The sequence below is a fragment of the Dermacentor variabilis genome, chromosome 1 (genome assembly GCF_050947875.1).
Source record: "Dermacentor variabilis isolate Ectoservices chromosome 1, ASM5094787v1, whole genome shotgun sequence".
Taxonomy (NCBI): Eukaryota; Metazoa; Arthropoda; class Arachnida; order Ixodida; family Ixodidae; genus Dermacentor; species Dermacentor variabilis.
In genome coordinates this window covers 105,506,162-105,526,909 of record NC_134568.1, presented here as the reverse complement: position 1 = coordinate 105,526,909, position 20,748 = coordinate 105,506,162, and the positions used below count along the sequence as shown (strand labels likewise).

General features: G+C 46.5%; 1 protein-coding gene across 1 annotated transcript in view; it reads right to left on the bottom strand.

Moving 5' to 3' along the window:
• Positions 1 to 3,834: 3,834 nt before the first annotated feature.
• LOC142582441 (nose resistant to fluoxetine protein 6-like) overlaps positions 3,835 to 20,748 on the bottom strand; it is a 98,882-nt gene continuing 81,968 nt past the window's right edge. The window contains exons 12-14 of the mRNA XM_075692168.1: positions 15,667 to 16,001; positions 10,127 to 10,269; positions 3,835 to 8,494 (exon numbers count right to left, since the gene is read on the bottom strand). Coding sequence (XP_075548283.1) covers positions 8,231 to 8,494; positions 10,127 to 10,269; positions 15,667 to 16,001 — 742 coding nt within the window. The 3' untranslated portion in view covers positions 3,835 to 8,230. The remainder of the gene's footprint in view (positions 8,495 to 10,126; positions 10,270 to 15,666; positions 16,002 to 20,748) is intronic.

Here is a 20,748-nt window from a genome sequence, read left to right as displayed (position 1 = left end):
GCGCTCAAGAAACGTCGAGGGACGCCCGACTTCGGTTATGAGCATCATCGAGCGACATCCCTCCGGACAGCGGATGCAGTCCCCTGTCCATCGGGATCTCCTTCCCCCGGCGGGGCGGCCTGTTGCGTTTCGCCTGCGACACGCGGTTTTGCCGGCGCGACTGCGGCGGGGCGGCAGACATTTTGGCCCGTGCGGCGTCGCCGCAACGCTCCCCGCCAGGCGTTTCCAGGCATGTTCCGATGCCACGTGTCTTCATGTGCGTGTGTGAGTGTATGTGCCATTGTGCCCGAACCAGGCGATGCGACAGCAGGGGTCATCCTCCCCTTCCAGTCATTGTGCCTGAACCAGGCGATGCGACAGCAGGGGTCATCCTCCCCTTCCAGTCATTGTGCCTGAACCAGGCGATGCGAAAGCAGGGATCACCCTCTCATTCCAGTCATTGTGCCCGACCGGCAGCGCTACGACAGTGTGCGTCACCATTAGCCCATTGTACATTCACGTGCTCGTCTATTGAGGGGTTCCTTCTTGCCCTCAACTGCGAGAGTATAAAAACAGCTGCCCCCGGACGCCAAAAGGAGGGCTCCGATTTCTTCTGTTGAGTAAAGTGCTCTCCCGTCTCTCTACTTCGGTCAACCTGACCGCCAACTCTTTGCGATGTTAAAATAAACAAGTTGTTTTGTTGTTACCAGTCGACTCATGCTTTGCCGGGACCTTCGGATGCTTCCAGTTGTACCCCAGGCCGCCAGGCCAACGCTACCCTTGGGGCTTGCGACCCAGGTACAACCACGGGCGTCAGCGCCGAGTTCCCAACAGATCGTACCAGCGGTGCGATTCAAACAGCACCATATACGCGCAATAAATGACGAACTACCCCGATAGCGCACGAATGGTTAAATCTGAATGTTTCGTGACGGTTCACAAGAATAAGCGAGTTTCTAACGATAATACATTTTTGCTACAATATGGCTACGTTTCAAGCCTTGCGCGCAGCAAGAACAAATCTATCGGAACTGAGCACATATCCGCGAGGCAGAAATAATCTCATAGTGACCGCACCAAGGAAATATACTGATTCAAAAAATTGACAAGCCGCTTCTTCAAAATATTTGCCAAATAAAGAGCGAAGAGCAAGACACACTAATCCTGATTTAATTCATGACTGGGAAGTCTGGATAGCTTGGAATAGTTAATTAGCCTCGCTTCTAAAACAGGCACCATATACGTTCCTTGCGCCGTTTGGACATAGATTAAGTAGCTTCCAAAGCGCTTTTGCATGTTCTCTGAAGCTGTGGCCAAAGCTTCGTGTCGTCTACCCAGTCACTGTCTACGATATCTCCCGAAATAGAGGTTTGCTAAGCCTCTCCGGCGTTATACACACCCGTTATAAACGCGGAGGCACTTGAGGCAAGCAATGTGCGCGTCGCCACGTGATCAAACATGGCAGCGCCCACGGGATCGCCGCGAAAGGGGTCAATATTTTATGCGGAGCATTACGGTGGTGGCGAAAATTCGCCTGGAGTGTCCATGTAATTGTTATTGCAATAAAGAAGTATGTAAAGTACACCGAGAGTGCACCAACACGTTACTGTGCTTATATATCTTTGCTTTCTACGCCACATTTTTTTCTGCTGACAACTGCATAAGTGGCTATCTTGTATTAAAGTGACTGGATACTTCGCAACTGAGTAAAGTGTCTGAACAAAATGAACTTTAGAAATTATTACTGTTTCTAAGTTCTAGAAGAATGTTCGAGAATTGTTTCGCAGGTAAACAAAAGATATGTGGAACTCCTATTATTTAAAGTTTTAGCTCCTACTCATTTAAAGTTAGGCAAGGGTCTGTTTCATTCCTGAAGTTCTTGCACATTTGTGTGAAAGGTCATGCTGTATACACTTGGCAGTAGGTTACAGCTTAAAACATTAAAACTGCAAAGGAGGGTGGTATGTCTACTGAGATGCATATATGAATTCTCAAGGAATCATCCTCGACTTGCTCCTATAACGAGAAGAAAGGTGGTTAACCGAGGGGCCCGATTTTTATTACTCATTTCGTAAGAAGCCAACAAACACTGACACCAAGGACAACATAGGAGAAATTACTTGTGCTTAATAAATGAAGTAAAGTTTATTACATAACGAGGGCCTCGAATCCGGCAACATTGATGCCTTCAAGTAGCATGTGTGGGTTTAATGACCTGTTGCCTTCACCCAAAAAGATCACGTTCTCGCGACGCCTGCGGCAGAAAGTATGTTCCACATCGCCGCCAAGGTTTGTGGTGGCGCTGGCTAACACTCCCTGGGTCCTACTAGGAAACACAAATACCCAAGAAAGTGGATGGGGAAACGGCACCGCGGTAGCTCAATTGGTAGAGCATCGCACGCGAAATGCGAAGGTTGTGAGATCGTTCCCCACCTGCGGCAAGTTGTTTTTTCATCCACTTTCATTTCCAATAATTTATCGTTTCTTTAATTCATTTATTAAGCACAAGTAATTTCCCCTATGCTGTCCTTGGTGTCAGTGTTTGTTGGCTTCTTATGATATGACTAATAAAAATCGGGCCCCACGGTTAACCCCTGTTCTTCTCGTTTATTACATAACGAGAGCCTCGAATCCGGCAACATTGGTGCCTTCAGGTAGCATGTGTGGGTTTATTGACCGGTCGCCTTCACCCAAAAAGAACACGTTCTCGCGACGCCTACGGCAGAAAGGATGTTCCACATCCGCCGCGAAGGTCTGCGAGTGGTGGCGCTGGCTAACACTCCCAGGCTTCTTCTAGGAAACATAAATATCCAAGAAAGTGGATGGGGAAACGGCGCCGCGGTAGCTCAATTGGTAGAGCATCGCACGCGAAATGCGAAGGTTGTGAGATCGTTCCCCACCTGCGGCAAGTTGTTTTTTCATCCACTTTCATTTCCAGTAACTTGTCATTTCTTTACTTGATTTATTAAGCACAAGTAATTTCCCCTGTGTTGTCCTCTGTGTCAGTGTTTGTTGGCTTCTTATGATATAGCTTTTAAACATACCACACGGTATGTCATTAGAGACTTTTAGATTAGGGGATACAAGGCGCACGCGTGCGTTGGGGGACGCAGACTCCATTGTGGGCTCTTCGCGCTCTGTTGTGCTCGATTTGGGTTCTTTTCGTACGCCCGATAACGTGCATCCCCTAATCTAAAACTCTCTTCATGGAGCCATTACAACGCAGGCGGCATGAAATAGACGCCGCAGGGTTACGGCGATTATATACGCTTATACGTTGCCCTATGGCGGTCGCTTCATAAGAAATTTGTGACGAGATGACGGCCGTCGTTGTGTAGCAAAGTTACGCTCTAAATAGAGCATGATTTTCGTTCAAGGTTATGAAGTGCTTGCCACCTGCCCTGATTATGTGAATCTACCACAAAAACACATTCGTCGAGAATTCGTCAAATGTGTAAAGGAGGCATTTCGATTGGTAGTCAGAGGCCGCGATCAAGGATTCCATGCAACAACCTAAATGTTCATGACGAGTAATAAAGCGTCCGGCTATCTTTGCAAAACGATGACGCAGTATAGGCAGTCCAAGAAGGAAGTATAAGCCGTGTCACCCGTAGTGCGAAGCACTTGCTGGCATCGGTATTCAGCGTAGTATCATATATCCCCAGAGAATGCAACCCCACAAAATGTCAGAGTTCTTCAATAGGACCAGTTCTGACATTTTTTTTTAGGACACAGTATACGCCCGGGCGTGGTACCTTCTTGGAATGTAAGCACACCTGCCATATTTGCACGTCTGCCTTTCAGTACCATGAATTGCGTGGTGTGAGTGTGTCGTAAATTACGAAGTCCCGCAGAAACCCTGATCAACCAAGCGTTTAATCAGAAAGCATGGAACAATGTTTATTGCAGAAAAAAAAAATCCATCATGTGACTAGTGAAATACGATGTAGCATCAGCATGACAGGCGAAGAGAAATGACTCGGTGAGACGAGTAGAAAATGGAAACACGTACACCCATTCACGCACTGATTATTTGAACTATGTACAGGAATTGCCAACTGTTCCAAATAGCTAAGCGCCAGGTGGCTTGAACGCCATACTTTTCGTTTAATTTTAGTTCATCTAGACGCTGGATACAAAATTGGCGTTGATGTTCTGTCCGATAATACAGAGCCTTAAGTCAGTCATGTACATGCACAATTCTTCGAAAAATCTACGTAGGCACAAACATGCGATGATTTATGTAGTGGAGGTCAAGCATTTAAATATACTCAATGCAAGTACGGAACACCTTGAAATTTTCTTTGCGCTGTAGCGCTGCACATCTTCGGCACACTGTCGATAATGTAGACCAAGTGCGCCATCAGTCAGAGGCGCCGCGCGGTAAACGAGACATTGCATAAAAGATTATTCCAGTATACACGCGTCGTTATGTCGTTTAACAAGTGTCTTGACTTCTGAGCAGCTTATGCGTTTTCATTATCCTTTTCATCTTCAAGTGTAGCGCTGTCCCGTCGAAGTCAAATGCCGCCATCGCCCTCACACTTACCAAACGACCGTGGCGCCGCATATTAAATGCCGTTCACGTAATGCTGAAAAAAAGAGAAAGAAATCAATAGCAGCTATGAAGTGAGGTTCAGTTAACCAAGGTTCACCGGATTTTCGAGGTAACAGAAGGATACGCCCACAGCTGTGGCCCCGGAGGTATCCTTGCGACCGCCTATGTGCAGACCACTGCGGCCACGCGACGCACCCTGACGGGGAATCGTCAGCCACGAAAAGACGCCACTCTGCGACAGCTCACGAAATAGTACATCCAGCGTATGCCTGTAGCGTCACGCGTTGTCATACCGTCACGTATGCTTGAAGCAGCAACTGTGCCTCCAAGTTCGCTTCGCTGAGTGGTTACGCCTGGTCGAAAATTATTTGTCAATACGGAAGCGGAGCGTGCCATACGCGCTCTTCGCACGGCACAGCACTCTTTTGCACCAGTGGTCGTCCTTTATGTTAGCGGGTCACACCACACCAAGCGCACAAACGTACCAAGCATTTAGCTCGCCTCTCTCTCCTTTTTTTGAAACAAAATAATAATAAAAGAAGTTGCGGCTTATTACACGTTTTGATAACCGTGTGCCAGGATGTTCGACGCCACCTTTTTTTCTGCTTTTCTATTTCACTGCGTGAGCAGTTATGATTTGATGATGGAAGGAAAAACTTGCCGTTGAAGGAAACGCTGTAACAAGTTTTTTTTATAGTCTCGCTAAAAAAACTTTCATTTTGTTTTTTTTTAGATTGGAGCCCTCATTTTGTCTGCAGGGAGCGCGAGTTAATATGAAAAAAAAAATAAATAAAATACAATATGGAGCAGACTTCAGGTTTCGAACAAAATGTATCCGCTCACCTTCAACATGTATCAAGAACTGGCCCTGGTACCTTTAAACATGGTCAATGATTATAAAGTTTTTTACCCACCCAAATAAAAGCGGAATACTAGAGATAAATAATTGTGCAATACACTGTAAAAATGTTTACACCCTGAAGGGTGCTTTCTTGCCGCACTGGTGCGGCAAGAACCACGGCAAGAAAACACCCAAGCAAACACCCAAGAAAACAGAAACACGGCAAGAAAACACCCAAGCGCTTGCCGCACTGGTGCGGCAAGCGCTTTGTGAAAAAGAAATGGTATATGATCCACTTTCTAGCAAATCGAACGATGATTGCTTTTGAAAGTTTAACAAAAGCGACTTTTGTTCAAAGGAAAAAAATTAGGTTGTGAAGATGTATAAAAAATGCGAGCTATATTATGCATTCAAAAGTAACCTTAATATTGATTTGGTCTGCATTATAAAATCAGATATGAGTTTAATAGAAGGCCACTATAACAGTCATCTAAGTAAGTTGTGGAGTTTTAATGTTTTGAGAGAGAAAAAAAAAAATTGAATTCTGCTCCTCATTCTGTCCTCAGCATTGCTTCGTACTGCGTTTTTACTGCATCGCAGTTTTTGATGCAGTGAAGACAACGTTGCAGTGAAGGCGAAGTGCACCGCCAGCGTTAACCCTCCTCCCCCTCGCTATCTTCTTTCTCCTTCTTAAGAAAATAAAAATAAAAGGAAAGAAAGAAAGAAAGAAGGAAAGAAAAACTCGTTTTAGACAAAATTTGCTCCACTTAGACTCTTTTTTTCTTAGATTTCATCATATCCTGCCATCAAATTCGCTAGCATATTTCCCGTGGCCTAACACAAACCAAGTCATATACAACTCACTTCTGAATTCATTTCAATTAATTACATTTTTACACATCTTCACACGCTCAATATTTTTGGCGTTCTTGTGAAACAAAAATCCCTGTAATTAATCTTTTGCTTCATTATTCCTTGAAACGCACCTAATCCCCGATTTCATTCTGTATACGCTTCAATCACATGTCGCTAATATTTCATTTTCTTTAAATTTTAGAAATATTTATCACGTATATTTTGATTTTGTCCTATGCCGAAACCTCTTTAACTGCATGCATTCTCTTAAGAGGGCCACAAACGCGGAACGATGGAACGCTGCGCAAGTTGGTAATGATACACGGACCCGCCGCGGTGCCTAAGCTGCTATGGTGTTGCGCTGTTAAGCGCGAGGTCGCAGGATCGAATCCCGGCCGAGGCGGCCGCATTTCGATGGGGACGAAATGCAAAAAACGCCCGTGTCCCGCGCACTATCGGGGGCACGTTATAAAGATCCCCCGGGGGTCAAAATTTATACAGAGTCCCCCACTATGGCGTGCCTCATAAACAAATCGTTGTTTTGGCACGTAAACCCCAGAATTCAGTAATGATGCATGGCACTAAAATGCAGGCGTGAAAACGCGGATACTGGTGTCTGTGTTTTCACGCCTCCATATGCAGTTGTTAAAGCATCTAGCAGAAGAGCGAACGCTTTTATTTAAATGCGAAATCAGGCTCCTCGTGTACTTTTTCGATGGCGTAAAGACATAAAAATTGGCTTACGCTCACTGAACAGGGGACTGGATTCACAAAGCTGTTCGTTCGTAAGTGCTTCGCCATTGGCCAGCCGCCTTCACTAATAAGATGTACAGCATTAGTATTGGCTGGGATTTACTCTTACGAACATTTCTAGCGTAAGAGCGTTTTTTGTGAATATGAGTCATGCAGAATGAATACGAAGACCCAGTGTTTATACATAGCTAGGAAAGACTTTGTAGTTATATTCTACAGAACCTTTTTTTTTCTTTTTTCTTGAGTGACTCCTTCTTGCGTTTTCGCTTTTTTCTTTCTCTCTTATTTTGTGCCATGCTTTCAGGCCAACCGTCAAATTGAAATGGTGCTCGCGCAGGGAGTTTCTTTTTTTTTTCCGCGGGCGAGAATTTGAGAATAAGTTCTTGAAGTGGGTGACATTCATCTACATTAGAAAAAAAGAAAGAAAAACAATGAGAGAAGCTTAGCGATTTCTGATTTTGATGTGGAATGATGCTAGCGGACATTCTTTATTTTTCTTCTCGCTATAACGATATTGAAGAACAGACTTTGCTAATATCAACAACCCTAAACATGAGGTAAAGGATAAGGAGTTGAACTGTCCTTTGTTATGCTTCAGAGCGGACAAGACAGCATGAACAGTTTGTCCGGCTAAACGCGACCCGTAGCGTAGATTCCGTCGTTCAAGGTTTTAAAATGCTTGACTACTATCACTTTCAAGAGCGCTTTAATTCGCAACATATGGCTGAAACTGCTGGCGCTAGCCGGTGACTAATGTATCCTTAAAAGTTCGTCACATTCCGCGAACCGTTGGTTATACTTGACTTACGGTGCTCTGCTAACCAGTTGACACAGGACTTGCCCGTCCGTGTTCGTCGTCTATCGGGCGCCCGCTAAAAATTGCAGAGTCAAGCTCTACGTGTAGTCTCCCGGTCATGTGTGAGTGATTCCCAAAGCTATATATACACCCTGGCTGTGAGGAACGATTGCGGATTGATTTTGGCCACCTGCGGTTCTTCTAAACGCGCAGCGAAGTGTCATTACGTGTTCGATTTTACATCCCGCTCCCGTCGGAATGTGGTCGCCACGGCCGAGAATCGATGCCGCGCGCCCTTGTGTTCGGCGGCGGAACGCCTTATAGCCGCCGAGCTACCGCGGCGGGGATGGAGGAATCTGGTCGAACATGCTGTCAGAACATGCTGTCTGTGCTGCCAGACTCGCGCTTGGAGCGAAGACTCGGCAATGTACACATCCGAAGAGAAGGCCTAAAGGTGGGTGGACTTCGGCCCTTGACCGTGTAGTCCTTCAGCTCCGTTGGACTCCTTGGGCGGCTTCTCGGTGAAACCAATGTGGGCAATTTTGTTGCCGGTGATGTGTCGCTGAGCCGGCGGATCTTCAGGCAGCAGCAGTTTCCCTGCAACTGCTGACGTCGCCATGGTGAGGAACTGCGTGGTGGGCGCCTCGAAGAGCAGGTGGAACACGTAGGCGCCGCTGTACGACAGCACCGTCACTACGATGAACTCGCACATCTGCGTGGTGAGAATGTTGTGGCAATCAAGTGAGTTTCTTCGTTATTGCCTTTATGTGACTGGTGCATGCACGTAAAATGGTCCATGCGTAACCTTACGAGATTGGTTGCAATGTGAACGCTTGTGCGCAGCATTTGAACTTGAATGCACTATCAAACAGCAGAATTTTGAACAGCTCCACACAGGACGAAGGGGCACAGGACAGAACGCTGTGTTTCTTCGTCCTGTGTTGCGCTGTTCAAAATTCGGCGGTTTGACAAGATGGTGCTAACCATCCCAAATGAACACGGGTTTGGATGAACCGCTTTGAAGCGCATGTAGAGGAAGACGCACGACTAGGTGAACCGTATGAAACGTGCATCTCCCTCAATCTTTCGTCCATTGGACAACTTTCTGTGGCAATGATGGGAAAGCTATAAGGGCGAAACTTCGAATTCAAATTCCAAAAGTCAAATTTAGCACTGAAAATTACATTCTGGGGTTTTACGTGCCGAAACCACTATCTGATTATGAGCCACCCCTTAGACTACGGAATTATTTGGTCGCCTGGGGTTCTTTAGCGTGCACCTACGAATATTTTTTCATCCGCCCAGCCGCAGAAAAACACAATTAATAGAGCTCAAAAAAGTTTTCACTCATCCACTCACTCATTTCGCGCCCGTCGAAATGCAGCCGCCACGGCTAGGATTGAAACCGTGACCTCGAGCTCAGCAGCGCAACGTCATAGCCACTAAGCTACCGCGGCGGATAAAAATTTAGCATTGAGTAGTATATTTTGTCAAATTTTTATGTTATAAATAAGATGTTTATGTTTTGTCTTCTGCAGCCTAAACTAATGGAAATGAAAATGCGGGACATTTTTTAAAGAGCACACTTATACTTCTGGGCACCTTGTCTCCGTATAGTTTTTCCTTCATTGCCACATAAAGTTGTCCGCGAGCGTTACCACTGGTGAAGCAGTATTGCTAACACTTCGAGGTAGTGCTGAACACGTTTTCTAAAGACCGGAATTTTCATCTCCATTTTGTTCTTAGCGGGCAGTTTAACCTTCTAAATTATTGTACTTCACAAGACACGAAAATCGGCGATAAAACGCTGCCGCATTGCTTCAAGAGTGGTTTTACAATTCATTGGCTGCCTGCAGCTGACAATTTCTGACTTCATAGGCTGATATACGACTGGTGAATTGCCCAACAGTGGCACCTCTAGCGTTGATAACAGGCAGTTGAAGTTCACTGCAGTGCAAATAGTTTGTTCGGCATGGAAGTACATCACTATCAGTACTTCCAGAAAGAATACAGTCAGGGAAAATGTTTGCTAGTAGTGTTCGAAACAATGACACAGCTCTGATATCCAATGAATTAAACTAGTGCTACCAAACAACAACAACAACAACAACAACAACAACAACAACAACAACAACAACAACAACAACAACAACAACAACAACAACAACAACAACAACAACAACAACAACAACTGTCATCCGCGCAGCTGGGGTTGCTTGACAAGCTCGGTTGGAGCTGGAGCAGGCTGGATGGATGATCGACGCAGGTCAGGCGATACACAGTGCACGCGGGTACAGCTGTCGGCAGCGCAAGCGGCCACAAGAAGCAGCGCCCTGCTACTGACCTGTATGAAGTGGCTGCTGTAGAGGCGCTCCCGGATGCTTCCGAAGCGCACGAACAGCACCAGGATGTGCAGCAGATATGCGCTGAACGACAGCCGGCTCAGCGCCACGAACGGACCCCACGACAGAAATCGGGCGGGAATGCCTGCACGTAGCGATGAGGCTCATGATGGTTGCAGCGCTGCGGACGCTTTGGTGCGGAGTGCAGTTGCGATTTACTGCGGGCCCAGCGACGGGCATCGATATGGCGGGTGTTGTTCCGTGCGGCACCGTCGTCGACGGCCGAAGGACGTGAAGCGCTTCCGGCTACGGTAGCTGTCACGCTCCAGTTAATATCACCGTAGCGTTTCAAAGCGAGATAGCTTCTTTGGCTCTTTCGCCCGTTTTCGTGGTGGATTTCAGCGCGGATTCAAAGGCGCCGATGCAGAGCGCACGTGCTCTCGCGCCACCGAGTTGCGCGGCGCGTTCGTCGGCGAACGCACGTCGGGCGACGGGCGGCCGCTGAATGTTCGTCGCTTTTTTGCTCCATGGAGGCTTGCCTTACTCTTTGAGACGCACGTGCTCTCACGCGAGAGCTTTGGACCGTGTTTACATGCGCTCGGGAAGGACAGCCTTCCTCTCCTACCGCACTCCCCCCTATAAGGCGGTTCTAAAAGAGTGCTCCGTCGGTGGGAGACGAGGATGTCAGTCACCTTCCTCGTCAGCGCTCTCGCCGCTGGAGACAACACACATATGGCGAATCTGCTTATATGTACAGCCACATATACTACCTCTACACATGTTCTGGTTAACGGATATGTTCTCTACGGAATTACGCAGTGAAACAACGAGTGCTACCTAAATATCCTCACTGCAATAAATATACCAAACGCCTTCAAGCGCATAATGCTTTTATTAAAGCGAATAGTTTTCCATAGAAGCGTCCGGCTATTCGCTTACATGGACAAATGTCGTCGATGGTTTCGGCACAATGTTGTCTTCCACTGAAAAGGTTGTGCACCATCCTGCGGAACTAGGGACTACGGTAGCCGGGAAGGAGCACATACGACAACCGTACGTGCCAGTAATGACACGCAACTGCTACTATACTTTTCATATCGCCCTTTTTTCTTGTTTTAGCGCGCTGTGACAGGAACACGTAACAGCTAGCGAAGAGAGAGAACCTGATAAAGGCGTCAAGCTTGTTCATAAGACGATTCATCAATAATATGTGATCCTTAGATGTGAAAAGAGCAGAAGGTAGGAGAAAGGCTTAAGTAGGCGTGAGTTCAGTTATATATATATATATATATATATATATATATATATATATATATATATATATATATATATATATATATATATATATATATATATATATATATATATGTATGTAAAGCACCGAAATAAAGAGAACACTGAAAAAATAACGCTCAGCAATCTGTGGTGTTAACTATGGCCTCTTCGAATGCACAAATTCTCAAGCCTAGCGTTTCACTTTTTCGCGCATAGCCGTCTCAAAAGCCCTGTTTATTTTCGTGCTATGAGCTGAAGGAATTAAGCCGTGTCTGGATAAGGCACATGCCCCGACACCATGACCACTTGTCACCTGTGAATGGTCAGCATATTCACTTGGATGACTTTGTGAACACCAGCGCGTTGAACCCGTGGAATGTTTAAGAGGTGGTGCTCTATCACTTTTCACTTGATGCTGTCTCGCGTCGCAACTGAAGCTCCTCGTAGCCACCCGGTATGTCTGTTCTCACTAATTTCTCCTGTTCTCACTTCCTGGCTACTGTGTACGTTGATTACATATCAGGATTCACCCAGACGAAGATATCACTTTGTATTGCTAAAGATCTTCCACTCTACGACGGTAGTTTTTCTTTTTGTGTATAGATAAAGTTTGCACTTGGACAAGTGCACACATTGGGATGGGACATAGCTTTCCGCATCGTGTATGTACGGGTCAAAGTACGGGTATTATTTGACTCCTTTAGTGCGATGACATTATATGCCTGCGATGCGGGAAACAACAGACTCTACCCAGTCGCGCTCAGACACACATGAAGTGAGGTGAACTATCCTTTTTGTTTGGAATGACCAGCGTTCAAAACAACGGAAACATCGACACTGGTTTGTTCACCAGGCATTATTTTTTCACTTTACGAGGAGCTTTTCGATAGCGATAGATAATAGTGCTTATGCTGGGTGCGAGCGCAAGCCTGTTTCATTGGCAGCATTTCTTTATTTTGTCTCCTTGGGAATTCGTGCCTGGGCAATGCTGATCTGAATGGTGAAACTAGTCGACACTGCGCGCTCTTTGAGTGAATAGCTCGAAGTCCCACCAGGTCCAAATTGCGGGTGCAAATTATATTGTTGGTTTTAACTGCAGAGTGCCTAGCTCAATGGAAGAAAGGTGCTATTTAAGAGGAGAAGGTACCCGCTTCAAGCAATACTGTACTTACTTTTGAAGTATTTATCTTGTTTCACTGCATTACTCATAGGTGAAAGGTGAACGCAGCTTGCCGTGATTCAATGTGTGGTGCTAGCTGATTAATGCCGTCCCGGAGTAGCATATCTTTCCGCAAGGCTGCTCAGTACCGCGGCCGACAAATCACTTGATTTCAAGCATGGCACATACGTGAAAAAAATTGTAAATATTTTTTTGCCGACCGGCAAGGATGGCAAGGACAGCGTTGCAGTGTTGTGACTCATGTGTGAGCAGTGGATATGGGACGTTTGATGATTAATTGATTTCAAAGAAGACAGACAGCCTTGGCAACTTGTTAAAGGAAATGATAAGTAAAAGAATGTCAACATCAAGATCAGGATTCCTTAACCTTAAAATGACCGCGCAACACGCCTGGAGTTGTCAGCAGGCGCCTACGGAGAACATGGTGCCATAGTTGAGAGCGAGAGAGAGAGAGAGAGAGAGAGAGAGAGAGAGAGAGAGAGAGAGAGAGAGAGAGAGAGAGAGAGAGAAAGAAATATGGGCAGGCAGGGATGTTAACCAGTCAAGCTTTTGGTTGACTACCCTACGCTGGGGGAAGGGTGAAGGGGAAGAGAGAGAAAGGAGAGAGAAGGTGTAGAGACGTGTACGGACAGTACTTGAGTTAAAGCCGCTCGCGCAAACCAGACGTTCTGAGAAAGCACAAGAATACCTTCACTGCCTTCTGAGCCGATGATCGGTGGGGACGGTGCTCTAGTACTGTCTGCTCACTCATAGGACGATCATCTGATTTCCTCAATGTGTTGGACAAAGATTGTCTTTGTGCTCGAAATTGAGGACAATGGCAAAATAAATGGTCAGTGTTCTCCTCGCATCCGCAAAGATCACATGCAAGACTATCAGCCATTCCAATTAGTGCTGAGTAGGTATTCATGAAGGCAACTCCAAGTCACAACCGACACAGAAGAGACGCTTCGCGTCGGTGCAGACTGGCCGGAGGTCTGAGTTGCAGTGAAGGGTTTAGTCTGCGCAGTCTTGTGCGCCTTGTATGTGCGGTATTCAATTTTGCTAAGGAGATCGTGCGTGCTAGAATGCGAAGTTTCATTGGTGTAAAGCAAGTGGTACCTCGAGAGATTCGATCGATATCTTTAAGTAAATTTAAGTTTACTCGTACTTTGTGTTAAGGTAAATGGGCGCTTTGTTGTGCCCGGTTTAATGCTTTAGGGTGCAGAAATTTCAGCGTAACATGCACTCCGAAATTCTTTTACACAGTTTAGAGTTTGCCTTGTCTTACAGGAATGATAGTCATTAGTCTTGCATGTATTTCATTCCTGCGCTGCGATCCCGCCATATTTTTTTACAGGTACGCCGTGTGTGTCTTAGCATGTCATAGGGTTTCCGACAGGGAAGCAGCGGACGCAGTGCTTTTAATAAAAATAATGAACAAAAGATTGATGGCGATTATTCCCACAGGACAAGCTAAACCATAAAGGCTGTAATTTAGAGCGTATATACCCTAAAGATAAGCGCGTTTCTTTCGGCTATGTGAAAAGTGGACAGAATAAATGCAAACGAAACTTGCATCAAATCTGTCTCGAACCCGCAGCCTCCAGGTGCTCAGTGCAGTACGTTGCTCACATGGACATGGATGCTTCGTTGTCTGCAGCTGGTGGCGCCACACTGAGATAAAAGCCGATTCTTTATGTCTCAAAGGAATATCTCAATTACTCGGCCACGCTACCGGCAGAGTCACGATGTGCGGTTCTTGCATTTTCCTTTCACACCATCTCTTCGGGTGTCATTCCGTGCAGACAGACAGCGATACCTCATGTATTCGCACGGGTGCAAATTATCACAATCTATACTTCAGCCAGAAACTATATATACATATACCTCCTCTACCTACCTTTTATACTCCGTTCTTTTCGGAGGGTATTTTTCATCTGCATTAGGTAGCAAAGAAAAGAAGAACAAAACCTTCGGCAAAAGACAGCGGACCTGTTAATATCTATTTATGCTCACTACAATGCATTCCTCGCTGTGTCATCTCAACGACAACAGTGTCCGACAGTAGAGGATGGACAGCAGTGATCGCATGTGTGCCTCGTTAGAGGCAAACCCGAGTTATGAGGGTCACAAAGGTCACTGAAGAAAGGCTCACCATTCAGTTGCGGTTTTCGCGAGAGGCCCTTATTTTCGCGTACTCTGATGACTTTGTGCCTTTATCTGAGCTTCAAGATTTGCCTTTGTTCATTTTTTTATCGCTTTATAATGTGCCTTCTTACCGCGGCGGTGTCCGCTTTATTTCGCTCATTAGCTCGCTCTTCGCACGAGTATACGAGAGACTGAGCGAGCGCGTCTATTTTCGGCACAGTTGGAAGCATCATGGCCAATGTCCACGCGAAACGTTTGGCGCGGCTCGTCGTCGAACTCGTGGTGCATAACTCGCTGGTTTCGTGGATATTTTATTGTATATAAGTCTTCTCCCACCAGAAATGCTGCAGTGTTATTGGTGACGCGACTTTGCGCGTATACCATTTTATATTATATCGCTAAGTGCCATTATGACGAATATGCAACTGTTTCTACTTATCTCCATGCTATGATGCGTGGAATTTGTCGAATGGGCTCTGCCCTTGCGAATGCAGAGGATGCGCCATTATCTTGTGTATCTGCGTAGGGACAAATATTACGAGAGAGAAAGTAAACTAGATGCGTCTTGTCATGAGCAACCAGTTCCACTAGATATATTTGCAGTTTCTGCATTAAGCAGGCCTGCGCATCTTCCATTAATTATGGCGTGGCGTGTAACAACTCGGATGGATGGATGGATGGATGGATGGATGGATGGATGGATGGATGGATGGATGGATGGATGGATGGATGGATGGATGGATGGATGGATGGATGGATCGATAGATAGATAGATAGATAGATAGATAGATAGATAGATAGATAGATAGATAGATAGATAGATAGATAGATAGATAGATTTCTGATGCACTTGAGTTGACCGTAAATCCGTGCAATGGGCAGTGTAAGGCTTTCGTGTTAATAAACCCAACATGTGCAGCGGACAATTGGAACCGTATATGTGAAGTCGCGGCGTGCCTTTTCGGTCTGTGCAGACGACGTAGGCGACCCAGGCGACGAGCAGTCCCCACGCAGTCTTGTGCAGAGACGCGTAGAGGGCTGCAACCGCTGGTCCGGGTAGCAGGCCCTTGTGCCACTGCTCGACCCCCAGGAGGACGGCGAAGCCGCAGCCTGAGGCCGCGGCCCAGCCGGCGGCGCGCCACGCCCCACCGGCCCACCACGGGGATCTCTTGGTGTCCTGGCCGAGCCGCCCGGAGGAGCGCAGCAGGTAGGCCAGCAGCAGGCCCAGCGAGAAGGCACCCGCGTGCGAGAAGGGCCGCTTGAACACTTCCGTGTGCGTGCGACGAGACTTCCTGCATGACAGTGAAAGTTGGTTTCGACATTGTGCCCGCACAGTGCCCCGTAGCGCGATGTATTCTGCTGTAGCCTCAAGGTGTACGCACCGGGTGGAGCAACAACGGCGTATAACATACCGATATAGCGCAGTTAAGATCAGTAAAAAAATTGCATGCTGCTTAGCACCCGACTGGAAAGGAAATTCAGTGGCAGACTTTCTGCGCAGAGGAGGTGGAAATTGCTTGCTACAGGCGGATATATAGCCTCGCAAAGGTATTCCGGCTGTTATTGTAGGGCCGAGTGTCTTCCTTTAATGTGTGCATAGGGCTAAAGATGTCACAACATTAAATAAGGCATGAATAGCTTTAGTACGCTACCAAGGAATGTCAGCAGTGCCAATAGGAGCGACACAGATGAGGCAATGAAGTGTAGGAAGCATATATAGCGTAAAAAGCTAATGGGATATGCAGCTATATAATATATTTGATCTAGCACGAGTGCATATTTCATTTTAATAAATAACACTATACCGCGTGACATTTTATTGATCAAGATGCGCGCCCGAAGTAATGTTTCGCGCATTTTTTAATTTTTTTTTGCTTCTTGAAGCTCACCCGCTGCGGAGGCTAGGGCATTCTGCTGTTGAGAACAAAGTCGAGGGTTCGATTCCCTGCTGCGGCGGCAGTATTACGGAGGAGCCGGAATGTAAAAACGCTACAGTACCGAGATTTGGATGCGCAATAAGATACCGAGGTGATCAGAATTAAAGTGGAGCCCCTTATTCACAGAGTTCACAATGGCTCCCTTACACATCCTGTGTTGCTTTTGGATGTTAAATCTCATTAAAATCAATGTGTACTGAAACTAGCTTTTCCGATATGAAGTACGTGTATGTCTTCCGTTAAGATATCGAGTCTAGCTCCAGCGCTTCCTTCCCTACTCACGATTTGCCTGATACTTAGTCGGCGCATAGGTAGCCATCGAGTCACTGTTTGTCGAACTTGTGCAGTGCGATCAGCTGTTCTGTTTGCTGCCATAAGTTGCCTGGTCCTCCTCTCTCGTCGTGCACACAATGCTTCGACTGCAGTGCCTGTGCACGACGGAGTGTGTGCAGCAGTGTATGCATAACTTTTTGTTCTGTTTGTGATGCCCGTCACTTGCCATCAGTAGGTTTAGTACGCGCCCTTTACGAAAGGCACTTTTTTTTTCGGCTGGTACCAGGTGATTTACCGGTACTTTTTCAGTTCGTAAAGGCAACCGCTTGGCCAGAATGAGTGCCAGGGATATCAGGCGTTGCCATCATCGTCACTGCATATAGCGTTTGCGCACGGGCACGGTTGTGTGAGTGCGCGTATGCATGCACTTGTGCGTGCGTGTGGACGTGCGTGCATGCGGGATTGAGCGCGACACACCTGCTGCCCATCGAGACTGCAGTGGGCAGACTCCGCTAAACGGCTAGTCGTAGAAGCGTTCTCTGTTTAAACTTTAATGACGTTACTAGATTTATTGCAGTGTAGGCACGGCTGCACAGATCATACGTTAAAAAGGTGACGTGGATTTTTTTTCTTACGAATACGAGAAGCTGTTCTTTTATTCAAATGGAATATTCTGTATTGTTTCTTATTCAAATTTGCATTGATGTGGTCTTTCGTGCCCCAATGTCAGCGTAAACTAAAAATTCTTGTCAAGTTTTTTTTCTCTTTTCCGGTACACTTCATGAAATTGTTCTTACCCACTGTTAGCTGGCGTTTGCAATGCACAGGAACGAGGTCTGGTGAGGTTACCTATCGCTTTAACCTAAATTCCTTGACAGAAGTATTGTGCTGAGCTGGCTCAATGCTGTCAAACTGTGGTGCTACTTTGCCTATACTACTACTACTACTACTACTACTACTACTACTACTACTACTACTACTACTACTACTACTACTACTAATAATAATAATAATAATAATAATAATAATTTATCTTTCACATCATTGCGAAACGTGAAAGTATCACAACCAATAAAAAGTCACGCCGAAACTCCTCTGGGAGTTGTCTAAGCATGCGTAAGGATTGTGTCACTTGCTCATCTCCACGCATCCCGATGTCATTATCAGTGTTATGAAACTTCATCCGACCAGTATACACGACAGCGCTGAGGCGACACGAACCGTTGCGGAAGGCGGCGCAAGGTGAATCGATGACGCAAGCAATCTATTGCAGGTGGCGGTGCCAGGTGCACTGATGACATTTCGATCACTCTAAGCCATTATCGCTCTTTAGCGCCTTATCCATCCGTGTCGAACCATTATGAACCGTGATCAACTGTACCCCGGAGGCGGCTGCGCATGGCGCGGCCCCTATCTGGAAAGCGATCTGCGATGGGGGCAAAGAGTGCGGTGACTGACACATTCGTGATCGCTGTACTCTCGCCGCTTAGTTCGCGTAGAAGCGAGAGTCAGCACGAAGGTGAATTCGCTCACTGCTGCGGTCCCTATCTTGAAAGCGATCGTCTGAGGAACGGACGGACGGTTTTTCTCGTTGGGTAAACATAAAAATGCTTACGCATTAAAAAAAATCATCACTGCAACGTTGCTATTTGCCCTTTCCGCGTATCATTTCGGACGATATACCGCGGTTTTTCTTTTCTTTATAGTTTGAACAGCACAGAGCATGAAGTGCAATTGGGCCTGTTCAGGTGGATTACCTATGGAGGTGGGAATCACTTTCACGAGAAATTAAAAAGGTTCACGAAGAACAGACATATCCAACGCAACGTTGGAGTCTAAATGACTCGAAGGTTGTTTGAGTTAGCGAGGTAGGTGGCAGCAGGTGCGGATGATACGGCCACATTAGCGCCCGGGCTGAACTTGCAGGCAACAAAACAAATGCTGATGTCCGGCTGATGAAATTTACGCTCTACGCTACAGTAATCATTAACAAACTAGGAGAAAAAGAAACAGCTGCGTCGCCAGGATGTCTTGCAGTGCCTCTTTAATGGCGTATTGGTGTGACCGAGATGTTACTGCATGTTTCTTTGTGAGTGTCCCCGCTTCAGTGCGCCCAGGAAATAACTCTCAATAGTGTTGGACATCTTGACAAACGCCCGTTGGCGGAGGAAAGGGTCCTGGGACGCTGGCCGAGACCGTCCTCAGCACAGAAGGCGCCCGCTCTCCCCGGCGCTTCCTCCTCCACGCCTCCTGTGGCGCTTCTTGCGGAGAACTGGTCTTAGAGGCAGACTTTAAGCAGTGCCGTATTATCCTTTCCTTCTCTTTTTTTTGGCTCTTCTTTCCCTTTTTTGTAGCATCCCTTTTTTATTATCTTTTGCTCCCCCTACCCCTTTCTCCAGTACAGGGTAGCCAGCCGGTTTGAGGACTGGCTAACGTCCCTGTCTTTCCGTCTATTCCTGCTTCCTTCCTCCCTTCCTTCCCTGCAGGTAGTGCATAATAAAGAAAAGAGCCGGGGACGCAACGTACCACTGCGTACTGCCGTCTCTGCTTTTTGTCCTAATTTAAAGCACGTTACAGTCACCGAGTCCTATTTAACATGTTTTGCAACACCTCCAAGTGTGACACTAAACGCGATCTTAAGTATGTTCGGTACTTCGCAACATCATCTACAATATTCCCATAGCCCAGATGTAAATCTGAGGGCACGGTAGAGAGCGAAAGTGCTAACTTACTAAATTGAGGGATTGCCCCTGGAGCAACCTGTCTACATTAGTCTTAGCAAGAACAACATAATTAGCTGTTGCATTGATTAGCGATAGCAGATCGCCATAATGTGGCGACTGTACGTAATTCCAGCAGGTGTTACACATCGGATTTCGTTTTTTATTGTTTTTCTTTATGATGAGCCAACCCACTCGAGTAGATACCTCAGTTTAGAGTCAATTCATCCGACGGCCCACAAACGCTCAGTGGTTTGTTCGTTAGTTGAACGGGCCGGGCCCTCCGGACCTGTTCTGATGCAAGCAGCCTGCAAGAGAAGCTTCGGATTATTGAAGAGGATCTAGCGAGGAACGGGTGCCCCAAGCATTGTAGTCGGAGGACAACCAAGTTCCTGATGAGTAATTAGCAGACTGACAGACAAGCCACAAACGCTTCAGCATCGAGACAGAAGCGCGCTGCTGTCCCGCATGTTCGGGGGTTAGCGAAGCCCTTGCTCGTGTTTTTAATAAGCGTGGTGTACAAATCGCGCACGTGGTATCAAGCGAGCTTAAAGGTGACTTGATGAACGTGAAGGATCCTCTCCATCGGGCGCGTTTTCCTGGCGTACATGATTCCAATTGCGAACCGGCGTATATTTGCGAGAGCGGAAATTTTTGCAGCCGTACGTCTCAACGAGCGAAAGAATGATGCCGCCAAAGGCCACACAGTGACAAATGTCCTCGCAGAGCATGCCAAGAAGACGGGTCACGAGATAAACTGCGACAACGCGCGTATCGTGGCCACAGAGAGAAACTTGACAACGAGGCTCAATCTCGACTCTTTGATAATTCGAACGACAAATAACGCAATCAATAGATCACCCGGCACTCCAAACCACGTGTACTCCCGAACTTTGCGTCATGTGCCGAACGCTATTTAAGAACCTTGTGCTTAGCCGACATTCCATTGTGAACAAGGGATCCGTAGGGATTCCTAAACGTCATTTCATTTGTATTTTGACCTTGGTCAGTGACCTGCTTCATTTTCTAACAACTCTTTTACCTGACGAGACGTTATTGTTGTCTAACACTAATCTAATTAGGCGGAATGCAAAAAAGAAAAAAAATCA